The 19,767-nt window shown below is 38.2% G+C and overlaps 1 protein-coding gene across 7 annotated transcripts in view; it reads left to right on the top strand.

Annotated features, from left to right (window-relative positions):
• Window positions 1–19,767, top strand: part of Nr3c1 (nuclear receptor subfamily 3 group C member 1) — a 107,714-nt gene that overhangs the window by 77,318 nt on the left and 10,629 nt on the right. For 6 of the 7 annotated variants that reach the window (XM_029472041.2, XM_029472042.2, XM_021150302.3 and 3 more), the window contains exons 3-6: window positions 11,973–12,139; window positions 16,296–16,412; window positions 18,072–18,347; window positions 19,253–19,397. In XM_029472041.2, coding sequence (XP_029327901.1) covers window positions 11,973–12,139; window positions 16,296–16,412; window positions 18,072–18,347; window positions 19,253–19,397 — 705 coding nt within the window. The remainder of the gene's footprint in view (window positions 1–11,972; window positions 12,140–16,295; window positions 16,413–18,071; window positions 18,348–19,252; window positions 19,398–19,767) is intronic. The other variant, XM_029472044.2, reaches the window with a different exon arrangement.

Below are 19,767 nucleotides of genomic sequence, written 5' to 3'. Positions count from 1 at the left end.
TGTGCTAAAAGCGAAACAGCAATCAACTTGAAATCTTGAATTCAAATTCAGATATTGCAGCCTACTAGTGATTGATGTGTAGAACATTCTGGGCCTGTGATCTTTAAAAAAATCCCTGTGTCTTAGTTGCCACACTATAAATGTGATATCTTCTCTCAGGTTGCTTCATGGGTCACAGAATCTGTGTATCAAGTACATAGCACAAAATGTTTAAATAAATGGTATCTGTTGAATATATAAATTATACTTTGATGCCCTTTAAACTGAATAATGAGAATTACATGGTTTTATCAATCTGTTCATCATCAGGTAACATGTGAATACACTCATACCGGTTTTCTAATAGTACATGTGTCTTCTATTTATAGATCTGACAGTGTGAATGGACACTTCCCTCCTCCAGCTCAGGCTGGATAATATATGCTAACTTCATTTTACTTAAATTAACTATTTAGTATCTGTTCTACTTTTAAAAATGACTTCCCTATAGCTGTTTATTTTATTTACGAATGGACTCTGAAATTCAAACTCCAGCGTCCACCCAGTACATGAGTCCAACATATAGCATACTTCAAAGCTCCCCGAGAGCAAGAATGGTGTTGAGCACATAAGACATGTCTCTGCTTCTGAGCCTCTGATGTGTAGTCTCCATGATTACAGTGTTTTAATGACTCACATGAGTTTTTAAATAAAAATGTGAAAGCAAGTGTACCAGATTAATTCAATATAATAAGGATCTAAAGAAAATGTAAATACCATGAGATGCTTTTGTATCATTAAGTTACAAATATTAAATATTTAAAAAGTAATTTGTCCCTCTCCATGTGTTCATGGCTGATCTCTACTCCTCTACTCTCTCCCTCTCTCTGCCTCTACTACCCTCTTGACTCCCTATCCCATGCCCTGAATAAACTCTATTCTATACTATTTTTTAAAAAGTAATTTCTTCTCTATTCACAGATAGGGAAGGATGTATTAGAACTGAATTTTCATATTTACTTCAGTATATCTCTTTGGTGCCCATATAATCTTAAAAACTTCATGAACCTTAAAGGCTACAACCCTCCAGACCCTACTAGGCAAATGTCAGGCATACCTGAATTCAGATCCAGGTAGTGTTTTATGATACAACTTTGATTTTTAAAAAATAGCTTAACCTCTTTATTCTCGATCTATAAATTAAACTTAGAATTATTTATGTAAGTTCCTAGTTATGGAGCTTGACATATAGAATTACAATCTGTAACTTGTAACATGGTTATTGCTGTGACGGGACATTTTGCTTAAAACCTATCAAAAACATCTTTTCAGCTGGGCAGTGGTGGCGCACACCTTTAATCCCAGCACTTGGGAGGCAGAGGTAGTCGGATTTCTGAGTTCAAGGCCAGCCTGGTCTACAGAGTGAGTTCCAGGACAGCCAGGGCTACACAGAGAAACCTGTCTTGGAAACAAAAAACAAAAACAAAAACAAAACAAAACAACATCTTTTCAGCCTTTTAGTAGCTTCTCCATCCATTCTAGAGGCTCCTTCTTTACTTCTTGATCTAGTAGTGGGAATAATGTGTCTCTATCAAATATGTATATTGTTTCTATAAATATTCAAGGGAGGAATCAGAAGACTCATTGGCACGACAGAAACTAGCAGCTCACGCTAACATGAGAATTAAACTTTAGCCTTTGATGGGGTAAAGAAAGTGATCTCAAATTAAACTGAAGCCTGTTCTGAGGGGTCTTCCCTTTCATTTGTGCGAAATATAGATATACTATTCTGTTGCTTTTTGTTCTTAGAAATACCTCTGGAAAAATTTGAAGCTATGCTAATTGTGCAGCCTGAGATATACATTAGTTTGTGGACTATTTGAAAATTTAACACAGTTATAAAATAATTCTTTGCCTTTAAAATGATAGAACTAAGCTCAGGGAATTCCCTACGTTTACTTTGTGTCACTGAGACGTAAAGGAAAAAGCACTGCTTCTCAATTTCAGGATCTGTCACCATATAGTGGCAGTACTGGATCAAGGGTTAATTTAATATAAGAAAGACCACACTGGTGTGTAGAAAGCAAGAAGGCATGATTGAACTTTACTAATTAATTGTCTAACTTAGGCAAAGCCAGTGTCTACATCTGTAATGTTAGTCCTTTTAATAAAGAATGCTGTGTAGTACTTAGCTTCAAGCTTACAGAGTTTCAGCTCTGTATTGGATATAATCTTACAAACACCTATCGTATTAGGTGCTTCAAATTCCCTCCCAGGTCAAATAGGATGTTTTATTTAGTATATTTATACATTTTAATTTTTATTAGAACCTCATACAAGAGGCCCGTCGTGTGAAGAGGGGCGCAAGCCATGGCCCTGGGCCTCTTCAAAGGAGTTACTAGTAGGAAGAATGCACACATATCTAAAGGCACCAAGGCCACTGTGTAAAATATTACATGCCAGTGATTGAGTCCCAAAATCTTATGGTTCAGAAATGCCACAGTAGATGCATCATGATAGGGGAACAGGTCTTAGCAAAGACTCCCAGGAAAACCATAGTGCATACTAGGCACTTCGTAAATATTTATACAACACGGGTTCTCTGAAATGACACACCAAATGGTTTATGTTTGTAGAAAGACACATGATTGGAAAAACAAAAGGGGCCAGACTGTGAGCCATATTGTGCTCATACTGTACACATTGGAAAAGCCCCTAGACTTTTAATTAGGACAGGACTGACTGTCGACAGTGATGGGGTTGGTCGGAATAGAAAGAGAAAAATCTCAGGATGGGACAGCTTAGGATAAATCACTGCAGTGGTGAAAGATGAATATATTTAAGGTGGTCACAGAGAGGACAAGAAAGAGAAAATTGGCATCGTGTATAAGGATAAAAAATAGAACTTGGACTATGTCTCCAAAACAAACAAACAAACAAAATAGTAATAGGTAAGATATGAGAAATGACCAACATGGCAAACTCTCTTTTATATGTAGGATACCAAGGACAGTAAATGATTCAGATCTCTCTTTAAGGGTGTGATGGTGTATACCTCTATTCCTATCATCCAGGAGGATTCTGGAGTAGGATTCAAAGTTGCAGACTGTCGCGGCTAACAAGTGTTAGTTGCAGGATGATAACTGGTATGATTTCGCAGGTTCATGTAGACTGAACCAAGTTACCATCCTATTTCGAGTTGAAGTGCACTTCAAAGATGTGAGGGTAGTAACTGACCATTGCCTCCCTCATAGCCTTGCCTTCTGTGAAGATGGCACGCTTATGATTCTACGTGAAACCTTCTACAGTTCAGATACTAGCAAATCAGTTATCCTGTGTGTTCTTAATAGTGAAGAAACATCAACTGAAGTAAAGGCACATCTTCATTCTAGAAATGACCATGCAATAAAAACTTTCATTCATTGTCCTTCCAGTCTTCCTTCATCTTATACCATTGCTCCTCCTTAAAACTTGTGCTTCTAAACCAACACTCAAGCTAACAGAACCAAGAACACTCACTGCATGAGAAAGAGAGTGCATGGAATTTACAAGATTTATAATATTTTCTCCTCTATAAAAGATGACACAGTTGCTAAGAGGTAAATTACTTAGCATAAGATTCGGGCTCAGGATTGACTGTTCATGAGGAAGAAATACATTGTTTCTTCCTTGAAGTAGATTAGACTTTAGGTGACCAATTTATTCTCAAATATAAATATATAGGACCCCAAAGTCATTTACAGATCAGAGTTTATTCTTTCTTGCTGAAACCCACTTAGAAAAGGCAGCCTGCTTATTTGGAGCATATGAGCAAAAGACTTTGATTCTTATGGTCAAGCAAATGATGCCCAGAGAACCGGCATGATTCTTGATGTACACCTAAAAGTGAAACTTTTCCCCATAAATGCAGAACAAAGAGAATAATAACCAGGCTTCCTTGTATTGCTAAAATCAGGTAAAATATGTCCTACTGAAACCACAGAACAGAAATGTGGCGAAAGTCTTCCCCTTGAGTACTTTTGTGTTTGGTCTGAAAGCTAATACATAGCGTATTATTAAACAAATCAGTAATCTTTTACCTAAAGCAAAGATAAACAGAAAGTCAGAAAATATAGTCACCTGGTGTGTGCAGCTGAATGTTTACATTTTTCCTAATGAACAGATAAGAAAAGTACAGGTTGATTTTAATGTGTAAATCCACCTTCTACTGCTAGCCCTAGAGGGGAAAATTAAATTACTGACTCAAGCTAATTCTATAGTTGATAACCAGGCCTGTAAAGTCTCTGGCTCCTACTCCATTTTGAACCTCTCTTTGGACTTGTCTGAACTCAAAACTACAGTGGCAACATCAATAGAACAATCATTTCTTTTAAAAAATTTTATTAGTTTGTGTGTGTGTGAATTTCACATATGACTACCACATAATATTATCCTCCTCTCCAACTCCACCATGTCAGCCCCTGCCCCAATTCCTTCTCTAATTCCCAGCCTCTTTTTCTTCAGTTATTAGTGGTGTGTGTGTGTATAAAACATTGCCTGCTGAGCACATTACCGCGGCTCAGATGAATGTTTCCAGGGATGACTGCTTGGTATTTGATAACCAGTTAGAGGGCATGTGCCATCACTGACAAAGACTGATCTCTTTCAGCAGTAGCCTGTAGCTTTTAATCTAGAGACTGAACTCCATGAGATATCCTCCTTCCACACTGGCATGTCAGATGGTCTTGCCATTACTTGGGTCTTATTTAGGCAACCATGCCATTGAGATTTCATGAGGACAACTGTCCTGTCCATATAGAAGATACTATCTCAGAGCTGCTCCTGTCCTCTGTCTCTTATAAACTTCCTGTTCTCTCTGCCTCGATTCTCTCTGAATCTTAGCTGTAGGGATTGTGATCTAGCTTTATCACTCCAGAATGGGCACCACACACTTTAAAAACGTTTCTGGTTCTTTTCCGATTTTATTCATCCATCCATATTAGTTTATGTGCTAGAAACGTGGGCCAAGTTTCAGGGATCTCACCACTGCTGACACCTAAGCTAGGCTGTTCTAGTAGGTGGCTGTCTGGTGCACCAGAGGGTGTTCACCACATCTTGGGCCTATTATCCCTTGCAAAACTAGCTTTTCCCCCATTGGTGAGGAATTAAAAACATCTTCAGACATTACCAGATGTCCCTAGGAACAAAATTTGCCCCTATTGAGAACTACAGTCCGATAGCATTTGTACAGAACTGACGAGCCAGTGAGAATATACGTCCTCCATTAGTGTTTGTTAAAATTAACCCAGTGATGGCAGCTGCATTTCCAGGGTTTCCCCACGATAGTTAACACTTGTTTTCTGAGGTGGGTTCTGGCACGGCATTGAAAAATTATTGATTTAAATTCTCCTAAACTGAAGGCTTAACTCAATCACAACACTGGGGTTTATAAAAGGTTAACATCTCCTGTTCTGTTAAGTTTAGTATACAATAACATTTCTTTTTACTCAGTTCATTACTATCCCATGTAGAAATAGGACAGTGGAGGATTTATAGATACTGTCTTAGTTAGGGTTTTACTGCTGTGAACAGACACCATGACCAAGGCAAGTCTTATAAAAAACAACATTTAATTGGGGCTGGCTTACAGGTTCAGAGGTTCAGTCCATTATCATCAAGGTAATGGGAGCATGGCAGCATCCAGGCAGGCATGGCACAGGCAGAGCTGAGAGTTCTACGTCTTCATCCAAAGGCTGCTAGTGGAAGACTGACCTCCAGGCAACTAGGGTGAGGATCTTATACCCACACCCACAGTGACACACCCATTCCAATCAGGTCACAGCTATTCCAACAAAGCCACACCTTCAGATGGTGCCACTCCCAGGTCCAAGGATATACAAACCATCACAGATACTAAATGATTACCATGCTCTTATATTATCACCACCCATGTTCTCCATGACAGCAATTCTCACAGTGTATTCAAATGACCCCTGAGAATCTCCAAGACCATATCAGAATATTTTTGTGATGACACTTGCACTTGTGAACTTAACATGTAGTAGTCTTTGTATTTACTATCACCTCATTTAAAGGGTGTCAAGTCCACTGAGCATCCTTGAGAAAGCAAAAAGTTGTTCTTTAAATATCAACCCATGTATCTTTAATATGTGACAAAATACTAAGAGACGTGAGTACTTGCACTATTACCAATTAATAGTGGTTATATGAAATACGCAGTTACTATAATATAACTTTAATTTCTGCCATAGCTTTTTATGAAAGATGTCTGTTATTTTCCTTGGAAATTTTGTTTGACCCTACTCCTGCTTAGTCAAATTTTTTTTTCATTTTATTAGGTATTTTCTTCATTTACATTTCCAATGCTATCCCAAAAGTCCCCCATACCCTCCCCCCAACTCTCACTTCTTGGCCCTGGCGTTCCCCTGTATTGAGGTATATAAAGTTTGCAAGACCAATGGGCCTCTCTTTCCACTGATGGCCGACTAGGCCATCTTCTGATACATATGCAACTAGAGACACGAGCTCGGAGGGGGGGGGGGGGGTGGTACTGGTTAGTTCATATTGTTGTTCCACCTATAGGGTTGCAGACCCCCCCCCCCCCCGCCAGCTCCTTGGTTACTTTCTCTAGCTCCTCCGTTGGGGGCCCTGTGATCCATCCAATAGCTGACTGTGAGCATCCACTTCTGTGTTTGCTAGGCCCAAGAATAGCCTCACAAGAGACAGCTATTTCAGGGCCCTTTCAGCAAAATCTTGCTAGTGTATGCAATGGTGTCAGCATTTGGAGGCTGATTATGGGATGGATCCCCGGGTATGGCAGTCTCTAGATGGTCCATCCTTTCGTCTCAGCTCCAAACTTTGTCTCTGTAACTCCTTCCATGGGTGTTTTGTTCCCAATTCTAAGAAGGGGCAAAGTGTCCACACTTTGATCTTCGTTCTTCCTGAGCTTCATGTGTTTCGCAAATTGTATCTTACATCTTGGGTATTCTAAGTTTCTGGGCTAATATCCACTTATCAGTGAGTACATATCATGTGAGTTCTTTTGTGATTGGGTTACCTCACTCAGGATGATGCACTCCAGGTCCATCCATTTGCCTAGGAATTTCATAAATTCATTCTTTTTAATAGATGAGTAATACTCCATTGTGTAAATGTACCACATTTTATGTATCCATTCCTCTGTTGAGGGGCATCTGGGTTCTTTCCAGCTTCTGGCTATTATAAATAAGGCTTCTATGAACATAGTGGAGCATGTGTCCTTCTTACCGGTTGGAACGTCTTCTGGATATATGCCCAGGAGAGGTATTGCTGGATCCTCTGGTAGTACTATGTCCAATTTTCTAAGGAACCGCCAGACTGATTTCCAGAGTGGTTGTACAAGCTTGCAATCCCACCAACAATGGAGGAGTGTTCCTCTTTCCCCACATCCTCGCCAGCATCTGCTGGGACACTTCATACTCATCAAAGGTAAAAATCTTCCAAGAGGAACTCTCAATTCTGAATATCTATGCTCCAAATGCAAGGGCAGCCACATTCATTAAAGACACTTTAGTAAAGCTCAAAGCACATATTGCACCTTACACAATAATAGTGGGAGACTTCAACACACCACTTTCATCAATGGACAGATCATAGAACAGAAACTAAACAGGGACACAGTGAAACTAACAGAAGTTATGAAACAAATGGATTTAACAGATATCTACAGAACATTTTATCCTAAAACAAAAGGATATACCTTCTTCTCAGCACCTCGTAGTACTTCTCCAAAACTGACCATATAATTGATCACAAAACAGGCCTCAACAGATACAAAAATATTGAAATTGTCTCATGCATTCTATCAGATCACCATGGACTAAGGCTGATCTTCAATAACAACATAAAAAATAGAAAGCCAACATTCACGTGGAAACTGAACAACACTCTTCTCAATGATACTTTGGTCAAGGAAGGAATAAAGAAAGTAATTAAAGACTTTTTAGAGTTTAATGAAAATGAAGCCACAACATGCCCAAACTTATGGGACACAATGAAAGCATTTCTAAGAGGAAAACTCATAGCTCTGAGTGCCTCCAAAAAGAAACTAGAGAGAGCACACACTAGCAGCTTGACACACCTAAAAGCTCTAGAACAAAAGGAAGCAAATTCATCCAAGAGGAGTAGAGGGCAGGAAATAATCAAACTCAGGGGCGAAATCAACCAAGTGGAAACAAGAAGAACTATTCAAATAATTAACCAAACGAGCTGGTTTTGAGAAAATCTACAAGATAGATAAACCCCTAGTCAGACTCACCAGAGGGCACAGGGTCAGCATCTTAATTAACAAAATCAGAAATGAAAAGGGAGACATAACAACAGATCCTGAAGAAATCCAAAACACCATCAGATCCTTCTACAAAAGGCTATACTCAACAAAACTGGAGAACCTGGATGAAATGGACAATTTTCTAGACAGATACCAGGTACCAAAGTTAAATCAGGATCAGATTAATGATCTAAACAGTCCTATATCCCCTAAAGAAATAGAAGCAGTCATTAATAGTCTCCCAACCAAAAAAAGCCCAGGACCAGATGGGTTTAGTACAGAGTTCTATCAGACCTTCAGAGAAGACCTACCCCTCCTTTGAAATATCATAGCAACAATATTTGCAGCTGTATTCATCTATTTCTTAGCAAAATGGTCCATATAGCCCAATCAGTTCCATTCCATGTGACAAAAGCTGGTTTTTCCCACTGATGTCTATGGCACACAGCCTTCCATGCAGCCTCCCACATACTGAGTTCTTATCCGCTGCATCTAGATGGCTCGCTGAAGCCTGACTTGGGCTCCAGATTCTTGCCTTATTTAGTTCTAACTCTGTTGCCATCTGCATAGATCACACCTCAGTGACCTGAACATAAGTTTGCATATATCCTAATTTCTATGTGATCATTTGGGGACTACTGTCCTAGATTTAAGACTTAAGTTTTGTTTTCCTTAAGAAAATAGAGCCGGGCAGTGGTAGCTCACGCCTTTAATCCCAGCACTTGGGAGGCAAAGGCAGGCAGATTTCTGAGTTTGAGCCCAGCCTGGTTTACAGAGTGAGTTCTGGATAGCCAGGGCTACACAGAGAAGCCCTGTCTTGAAGAAAAAAAAAAAAAAAAAGAAAAGAAAAGAAAGAAACAAAGAAAGAAAGGAAGAAAGAAAGAAAGAGAAAGAGAAAAAAAGAAAGAAAGAAAATAGTGAACATGTATGGTTCAATTCCGTGCTGCAAGTACTAGACATCTAAACATGTTCACAGGTGACACTTCTCAGCTTCCTGATAAAAACTAGGGCTTAACAGAGAAGATGATTCCCAAAAGCTATAGGGCTGTCAAGTCGGACTGCCCAGACCAAAACAAATCAGGATTCTCCCTGGTCAGCCACGTGCCACTGTTTACATGACCCCATCTAGGGATGGTGACATCTTATCACAAGGTTGTTCAGAGGATAAATGAGAATCCTTTATGGAAGTGTTCTGAAACCATGATGTACCTAAATACTGTTTAAAAGTCAAATATAGACATATATTTTATATATGCGAATATTATGTTTAGAACAGGTAAAGGAAACAATATAGAATTGACCTTAAAAATCTTTAAACAATGTGCTTATTTTCCATAAACTAAATATACAAGCAACTTGCTGATCCCTAAAAATAGATGTCAGATGAGAAGAGATTGGCTGCCCAGGAATAGGAGCAGAAGCTCAGAACAGAAGCTCGGGCGGGAGGTTTTGCTCCCCTAGAACATTGCTACTCTTTGTGCTCACCCCAGGACCATTGCACTTCAATGCACAACTCTGCCCCAAAGCGGCAGCTTTGCCTTACAGGCCTGCATTAACCCGAGGCTGTGCCCGACCGAAGCAGTCATGTCTGGAGAGTCTCTTCCATTAGAGGTTCACACTTTGCACTCAGTCCTCTTGCCCAAACCTAGCAAGGAATCAATACCTTGTGATATGGAAACAAGCAGACAGTCTATTGACAGTGCTCAGAGAACAATGTGAAACCTATTCCCAGAACTAGATGGTGGGAGTACTGCCCTATTGACTAAGCTACTGGATAAACAGACAGTTGGCAGCATGCAGGAAGATTCATTGGAGGATTAAATTTAGGGTGAACTTGGGTTTAATGACTTACTTAATAGCATTCTAACACATTTTTGTTCGTTTCTGTCTTTCTTGAGACGTGGTTTCACAGGGTTTCCCAGAACTGGCAGATCCCAGACCAGGCTCAATTTTATAGCAATCTTTCTGCTTCAGCCTCCTAAGTGTTAGGGTTAGAGGGATAAGTAACAACTCCCAGCTACAGTTACTATTTTTTAATTTTTGTTCCTAAAGAAGCAATTGAAAAACATTGTTATTTCTAACTAAAGAAAGAAAAATTTTTAGTTGTGAATGTATTAATCTTTTTTTTTTTTTTTTTTTTTTTTTGCATTTGAGGTTTAGCGCTTCGCTAGGCTGAAATAAAAGCATGCATAAAGGATGAAGAGACAAGCAACATCCAGTCTAGCTTATTCCGAAGTACCATCTCTTAGCTCGCAAAGTTCATAGAAAGAGAGTGTTGATGTGTGTGAACTTTCCTATATAAGTGATAAACAACATGATTTAACGTGAGGAGTTCCACACCCAACGAGTCGATACTATTCATAGTTTTTAAAGTCTGTTTGAGAGGATATAACAAGCCGAGGAATAGGCAATGTAATCAAAGCAAAAGGCTAGATTATTTTAGCGATACATATGCTTTTGTTCCAGAGTCAGCATGTATGGCAAAAGTTCCTTAGGACAATTCAGTATTGAAAGTCATTACCACTTAATACAAAATGTAATAGCTAATTTATCGCATGCCTTCGTTGTTTCAGGTAAAGGATAAATATCCATTGTTCCTCCAAATTCTCTGACAATTTAAAGACTTTGAATAGGAACTTTAAACTAATAATATATCTTGCTCGTTCCCGTGATGGTAAGAAGTTTGCAGAATGACAACGAGCCCTGGTCAGAGCAGCAGACTCAGTTTTTGTTGTGCTCTCAGGGTTTTCTGATAAAGAGAGAGCAGGATGGTTGTCCTCAGAATAGAAAACTCGAGGTTTCTTCCAATATACATGGTAATGTTTCTAAAATAATCTTTCCCACGTCATAAGAAACTATGGTTTCAGCTAGGATCAAGCTCTAAGGTGGTATGTATTATTTTTCTATAGTAGAGAGCATGGATAGAATGATAATGAGATTAATGTAAGAACTTAAGGAGAAGGAGAAGGAGACTGATGTTTAAGGGTTAGAAGGAATTTGCGGGTGCGGTAGAGATATCATCCTTTCTTGGTTTTTATGGTAATTATGGGTCTAATTCATTTTTTTAATCTTGCCAATTACACACTTAGAAAATAATGCATTTTTTAAAAATAGTAATTATATGTGAAATAGACCACAACATCATTCTGTTTAGAAGCCAGAAAACTACTTGGCTCTTGCACTTCGTATTTTATTTACTGTTGTGTGCATGTGTCACATGCGTGGGAATGTGCAAATATGTAGAGACCAGAGCAGCATATTGGGTATCTGCTATCGCTCTCCACCTTTCTGCCTTGAGACAGGCATTGAATGGTAACCTCACTGTCTGTCTGTCTGTGAGTGCTTCATATCCACTTGACTCTCTTCTTCAATGCTGGGATTATAGGCATGCACAATTACGGCCTTCTTTTTAAGAATGTGGTAAAGATTTGAACTTGGGTCCTCATGCCTGCTGGTCAAATGATCTTAACCACTGTACCATCTTGTCAGTTTAATGCATTTCATATTTCATACAGAAAAATAGTATATTTCAATATGTTGAAATCAGGTATTTTGGTGCTTGTTAGCACTTAAAAGACAGAATTCGGTGTGAACATGCTGGCGTGGAGTGAGAAGGGGAAAGAAATATATTCTGACATTCCTTTCATAATCATGCCAAGCATAACCCTGTTTATCCTTCCTATAGCCCTGGAATGAGACCAGATGTGAGCTCTCCTCCGTCCAGCTCCTCCACAGCAACGGGACCACCTCTCAAACTCTGCCTGGTGTGCTCCGATGAAGCTTCGGGATGCCATTATGGGGTGCTGACGTGTGGAAGCTGTAAAGTCTTCTTTAAAAGAGCAGTGGAAGGTAGTGTGTGTTTTGAAGAGTTTCATTTTTGTTCCTATTTCTCACAGTAAATTTTTAACTGTTCATTGTATACAAAGTCCACTAATGATAGACTAATGACAGTTCAGGTGTAAGCATGGTGGCTCTTAAATCCTCCATTGGGAAGGGACAGGAGTAAGGAGAACTAGAACAAGTTGACTGAGTTCAGTCTGAGAAAGAACTCAAGCAAGCATTGTAAGGAACGCTGCTGCAGAGACTGGCAGTACGCTGATTCTGGGCAGTTCGACAATGGTAGGTTTTCATTCCCGTAAGTAGGCTGGCTTCAAAGCTGCCAGCTACACCAGTCTGACAAAATCGGCGACCCTGGGAAGGAACAATAAGGGAGGGCAGCATTCTTTGCTTTACTTTTTTCCTGTTAAATAAATAAAGAGGTCATGTTAAGTACCACAGTGGCTGAGGCCAAATTAACAAAGTACAGAGATTATCGTATAGGTGAAGTCTGGAAATATGGTGTTTGAAAGAAGATGACTGCAAGGTGACCATGTGTTGATGGGTTCACATTCCAGAGCAGCCGGTTAATATTAGAGATACTTTATATACCCTGCCCAAAAGCATCTTAATGGAATTAAACCAGAAAATAAAGCTACATTGATCTTTCAATATACTACAATTCACAGCCCATTGTTCTTATTTAAAATGAACTCATTCCCTTATTTTAAATGAACTCATTCCCTTATTTTTATGTAAAAATAAGTATTAGTACACTATTTTTAAAATGTTTACCATTTAGTTATTTCAGCAAAGCGTGGTAGCTAGAATACATTAGTAAGGAAACCTTTAGCTGTGCACAGTGTTAATGAGTAAGCCTCTTGGCTCAGCTTCCTCTCTAACTTGAGTTTCAGTGTTCTCAAAGGCACTTTCCAGCTCTAACATTCTGTAAACCCTTGATACTCTAATTCAAGGAAAAAATTTATCTAGACTTATAAAATCCATAACATAGTTTGTAGCATTTCATTTTTAAAATTACTAAATTTTATTTGATATTACATATATTACATATTTAACATAACATTTTAACACATACTAGAAATTATACTTAAACCCTATATTGGCATTATAAATACCCAAACATACATCAGAGTTAAGTTTTATACATTTGTTATTTATATAAGACAAACCTATTTTTTAATCCAAGATCCTGGGAGTTCTCCATGTCCTTATGCCCTTCTGGTCCTTTTTACTTGTATTCATTTTACCAACAGGTATATATAACTGTATTGGTAGGCCATAAGTGGATAGTTACCAATGACTCTTCATTTGCCATGTGTGAAGTACATACATACAAAATCAATTAGTGGCCCTGTGAACACTTAGATTCTGTTAGGATCTGTGTCTGCCAGACTAGCAAACAGGTTCAGAAAGTTGAAGTGGCCAAGCTGGGATTGCAACAAAGTGGTCTCCAAATAAGGTCTTATTCTCAGCAAAGACCTTCAAAGATGCATCTGACAAGCCCTTGATATGCGCTAGATTATAATACAGGTAGATGCTGAAATAAAAGTAATCACAAGAGATTTAACTATTAGCTACTATATACTGAGTAGTTATGGTGTGTTGAACACAGTATCATCTGCATAATTACTTCCAAGCTTGGCAAAATTTCTAACAGTTCATAGAGAACAAACTCCAAAAGGTTAATGTTTCCAAGATCAGTTTCCTGGCATGCCACTATACCACTGCTACTGAGAACTGCTATAGAAGCTTAAGCTGATAGTATTAGTTTATATTTAATCTTCAGGTACTCCCAGTACAGTCTGTAGCCTGCATCTTTTACATGTGTTGTTTCCCACTTCCTATACCATGTTGTTCTATGCAACATTTTATTGGTCATAGAATCTAGCGTTGGTATGATTTTAGAAGGGATTACACTACACCTTATTAGGAGACAGATATCACTGGGTATCTTGTAAGCTGGCTGCTACACCAATCATAAATAGCAAGCCACTGTCAAGTGCTAAAAGTAGATTTAGCCAAAAGTACCAATAACCAACAGTATTACAGAGGCTTTGGATGAGCTGAAGGCTCTTCCCTTGACATTAAGAAGTTAGAAAGGAAATTTATCAGGTGGCAGAAAACAAAGGAATTCCAGATGTCTGTCTCAAAAAGACAGTTGGGAAATTAGTAATTAGTAGTACATGGCCATTCTTTTTGAAATAATGAACACTAGCTCAAATCCCATTTTTTTACAAGGAATGAATAGACTAGTGGGTCATTCTATTATAATAACCTGAGCCTATAGCTAAGATTCTCAGTTATACTACACACTGGATAAAGAAATAAATATCAGCATAATACACACAGTCAATCTTTTAGTTAGACATAAATAAAACACTGAATTTTTTTCTACTCTAGAAGTAATTTTTCCCCAGTTTTTCCAGCAACACTGATATAAGGATTCTCTGAAAGACAACGGATGTAGGGGTGTTCTTAGGGTGTAAAACTTTAGTGCTTTAACTGTGGATACAATCTGTTGTTTCTCCTTTTGCTACATGATGGAATTTTTTAAAAAGAATTTATTTAGCCTTATTTATATGTATAAATGTTTACCTGTATGAACACTGTGTGCCTGGTACCTGCAGAGCTAGAGGGCAGCTGGTTCCCTAGAATTGGAGTTATAGACAGTTGTGACCTGCTGCCATGTGGGTGCTAGGAACTGAACCAAAGTCCTTTGCAAGAGCAGCAAGTGCTCTTAATTACTGAACCATCTCTCCAGTCCCATATAATAGGATTTTATTGAGTTAGTTCTTCTATTTTGTGTTTAAGAAAACAGGAGGCTTACAAAATACAGAAAGGATTTGAAGAGCTAGCATAGATATTAAGCATGGGAAAGTAACCCTGAAATAAAGCCATTATATAACTTAACTATATAGCTATATATATATAGCTATATAGTTGTTATATAATATATATTATATATATATATGACTATTAGTCAACTTCATAACTGTATCTTCACAAAAGATTAGACTAATACAATTAACTATGTACTCCAAACTCATATTTAAACAACATCATGATTTTACATATCAGAAAAAACTAAATGTTTTTTTTAATCCAAGTCTTAGATTGCCCTAACTAATAAAGAAAAAGGTCTCTTCTTAGAAATCAGGTCTATATATGTTCCAACTGGTGAACTGACCATTACAATTCTTTCTCATTTCTTTGAATATGATTTATTCTAATAGAAGTCACACAGATTGTTAATTACTGGTGTATCTATATGGACAGTTAAGTCTTGTGTAGGGAGCTTCTATACCCCACCCTAGTCAAATAGATCCTTCAGTTGTTTTCATCAACATTTAATACTCAGATTAAAGAAGACAGTGCATGTGGGAGATAGAAACACTTTTAGCCTTTTCCTTTTTAACAGTCTTAGAATTTTTTGCCAGGAGAGAACTAAAGTTCATAATATGTTCTTCAATAGTGGATACCAGGAAATGGAGCCGCTAACTAGCATTAAGGCAGTATTTGAGGCCAAAGGCAACTCCATGCATCTTTGTATTCTAAAAGTATATTAAATAATGATCTTTGTTAGTTTGTTTAGTTTGCCACATTTGTGATTTACCTAACCAGTGGCTAGAAGTTGGTAACATTTTACTTCATTTAAAATTGGGAAGAACTTGTTTTACCTACACATGATAATGTTGAATGATGAATTAAAGTCATCTTTTTCCTTAGGGATTCCAAAAGAAAATTTAAGCCTTCTTCCTTTTAGTCACTTCGGTAATAGATCAGAATTCATAGTAAAAATAATAATTGCAAACCCCATCTATAACTGTTAAACAACTATAGAAAGCAGGTCTTAAAGTGCTGACTTTGGCACATGGGGTTAATAGCATACAATTCTGTCTCTTGATCTTAGAGTATTCTGATGATTTGTACACATCTATATATGAAATACTGTAGTAAGGGTTGTTTTCATTGACTTTAAATTTGTTAAGCAGAGCAGGTCCTCTCAACATTGTAATTGATGCAGATAAACAGACTTAACATCCTTAGTCAGTGACTTTGTGTCTTGATGATAGTCTGCTCAAAACAAAAACAGAAAGAGGATAGGCTTTTTCTTTTAAAATATCCTTACAGATCTGTGGAATTTTAACAATGCCCTTTTAATCTCTTATAGGACAGCACAATTACCTTTGTGCTGGGAGAAATGATTGCATCATTGATAAAATTCGAAGAAAAAACTGTCCAGCATGCCGCTATCGAAAATGTCTTCAAGCTGGAATGAACCTGGAAGGTAATGGGACCTTAAGGGACTGTCTACCTATCACATGGGAACTGATCGCTTTACTTTACAACAGCAAGCACGTGGAATCATGCAATGAACTCTGTATATGCTTAATTAGCAAAAGGCTGTATTAAAATGGGTTTTTTTTCCACGATCATATCATTTTGTGTGTTAATTCATCCACTTTTGTTATATACATTGAATTTGGGACAGCCATGGTGTATATTAAGTAAAGAGGTTACATAATATTGAAAATTATATAACTTGGAGCAATTTTGTTTTCATCCTTCTTACTCCTTTTTTAAGACTCAAAACCATTTCCTAAGATTGGAAAAGTATTGTACATGAGATCTGGTTCATATTCCTCTCTTACTTTGCACTTCAAAAACCACCACACCTTTTACTTGAAAACATATGTTTTATTACAACTCTGCCAACAACATTGGATGGGTTGTTTTATGGTTTAAGTATAAAAGAAAAGTAAAAACTACTTGTATGTTATAATTTGATATTCCTGCTTATATAAAAAGTTATATAATTAACACTTATTTAAAAACTTCCCTCTGGAAACGTCAGGATTTTGCTGTAGTGGAAATAGCAAGCTCTGTGAAAGGAGCATTCTTACTAACTCATGGTGTTAGTATTGACTGCTCCTGTGGTACATCATAGCAAACACTCAGCAAATATAAATAGAATACAAATTTAGTACCTAAGTCTGAGCAGCTTACTTTCTGTTTATGCTACAATGTCAATCACAAAATAGTATGGCACTCTGCAAAGGAAATACTATTACAGGATCAAGAGAGAAGGCCATCTGAGCCTGTCCTGAAAGTCAGAGACGTCATCCTGGAAGAAGTAGCACTGAGCTGTAAATACAGACCCTGAGTAGGAGTTATATAACCATGACAGAGACATGGCCATAGTTGTACTTTATAAAGAATAGTCTTTGGGATAGACAAATGGATCAGTGGCAGAGGATCCAACCTCACTTCTCAGCACCCTTATTTGCTGAGAACTCACAGCTGCCTCTAACTGGGATTTGAACTCAGGACCTCTAGAAGAGCAGTCAGTGCTCTTCACTGCTGAGCCATCTCTCCAGCCCGAGACTCAAGTTTAAGGTGAACAGTAAACTTGGTTCCCTGTTAGAGGAAACAAGTCCTGGGAGGGAAGTCCTGTAGCTCTTTCCCTTCCATGCCATGTTATCAAATTACTAATAAGAGAACCCTGGAACTGAGGGCTCCATGGGTAAAATCACTTGCTAGGCAAACATGAAAGACCCAAGTTAGGATCCCACTACCCACTTAAAAAGCCAGGTATAGCTATGCCCTTGCCTATTAGCCACAGAATTTTGAAGGATAAGGTGGAGACAGGAGTGTTTCTAGGGCTTACTTGCCTACCTCCAAGTCCAACGAGAGAGCCTGCCTCAAAAGAGTGATAGACTTGGGTACCCAACTTCTTCCCTTGGCCTTGAGTAGTGCACAGGTGTATGCACATGCACGTGTACATACACCACACTCACACATGTACACACATGTTCACATAGACATCCCAAAAATTTTAAATAGTTTACTTCTTTCAATAATAGTGTCAGAAATTAAAGACCTCTTATAACTTGAAAGTTTAGGCTACAAAGTTGATTTAGTATTTTTCTTTTTTCAATATTCACAGCTCGAAAAACGAAGAAAAAAATTAAAGGAATTCAGCAAGCCACTGCAGGAGTCTCACAAGACACTTCTGAAAACCCTAACAAAACAATAGTTCCTGCCGCGTTACCACAGCTGACCCCTACCTTGGTGTCACTGCTGGAGGTGATTGAGCCTGAGGTGTTATACGCAGGATATGACAGCTCTGTTCCAGACTCAGCATGGAGAATTATGACCACGCTCAACATGTTAGGTGGGCGCCAAGTGATTGCCGCAGTGAAATGGGCAAAGGCGATACCAGGTAAGGCATGAAGGCCGAGCCACAGCATAAATCTTTGTATTTTATTGAATAAATGCGCTCTGAGTTGGGCTTGGTGAGTAACTTAGTGACATGCAATCTGCTTATCCTACACAATCCTTGGGGTCAGTCTGCAGCGCCCTCAGAATAAAGCTGCCCTAAGACTCTAGGCTGTCTAACCTCCTGACTCACAAGGACAAAAGAGAGATCCAAAGTAAACTGGATACTGTTCCCTGACTTTCAGGTTACACAGTGTTTCATTTTACATAAGATCTTATATTATCCGAACTAAAATTCCATTCACAGCGACACCTGGAAGACAACATTTAGGAATTCCACTTCTTTCCATTCAGTTTGTTTTTGAAGTTGATAAACAGCAGATTTTGTTGACTTTGTCAAAATTTACTAACACAAAGTTATTTTAATTTTTCATTAAATGAAATGGCATCTACTGACTATAAACTTTCTTCTAATTTTAAAGGTATTTTTAAACAAGTTTCATGTTGGAACTTCGGGTGCAGCAGAGGTCAAGGTTAAGCATCCGTCCTGACCTTACAGATAGGAAAGTGGTTGGCAAGTTTATGGCTGCATACACCTAAGCTGCCATCACCCCACCTTTTTAGCAAAAGAAGTTGGGATATCAGGAAATTTAAAAAATCTAAATCCGTTAAGAAATAGGAATCCTAAGCAAAGACTCTCGGCTTTCTCTTTTACTATATATACTACTTTGTGTACACTTAAATAGACAAAATTGGCCAAAAAATAGCTATTCATAAGTCTTTTAAAATCATTAAAGAGTTTTGAGTGCCCAGGTGTTGATCTGATCAATGGCTGTCTATTAAAGGTCACATCCAAACGAGGCCAACTTGTCAACTAGAGTGTTCCTTATACCTTTATTTCCCATCTAGGATTCAGAAACTTACACCTGGATGACCAAATGACCCTTCTACAGTACTCATGGATGTTTCTCATGGCCTTTGCCCTGGGTTGGAGATCATACAGACAAGCAAGTGGAAGCCTGCTATGCTTTGCTCCTGATCTGATTATTAATGAGTAAGTTACATGGCCATAACCTGCCACAAAGAACTATAGTAACTAAGCAATGCTGACAACAGGAGAGATGGCTTTCCCCAGAGAACAATACATCAGTTGGTTATCCAGTACCATTGCTCATCCCTAGAAACATACATACAAGTAACATTATGCATACTGAGCAGGTTCCACTTACGTATTTAGGAATATATATGAATATACATGCATGTATGTAACAGCAATTAATGCACAAAGTGGCCATCAATTTGAAGGACAGCAAAAAGGGGAACGTGAAAAGGTTTAGAGAGAGGAAAGGGAAGGGAAGGGCAAAATGAAAGAATTTTATAAGAAATAAGCAGACTAAAAGACCTGTAAAAATAACCAATCCCTA

Source organism: Mus caroli, unplaced genomic scaffold, assembly GCF_978045245.1.
Source record: "Mus caroli unplaced genomic scaffold, Mus_caroli_1 scaffold_19, whole genome shotgun sequence".
NCBI classification, from domain to species: domain Eukaryota; kingdom Metazoa; phylum Chordata; class Mammalia; order Rodentia; family Muridae; genus Mus; species Mus caroli.
The sequence above is the reverse complement of the archived record's forward strand: the minus strand, read 5'-3'. Positions and strand labels throughout refer to the sequence as shown.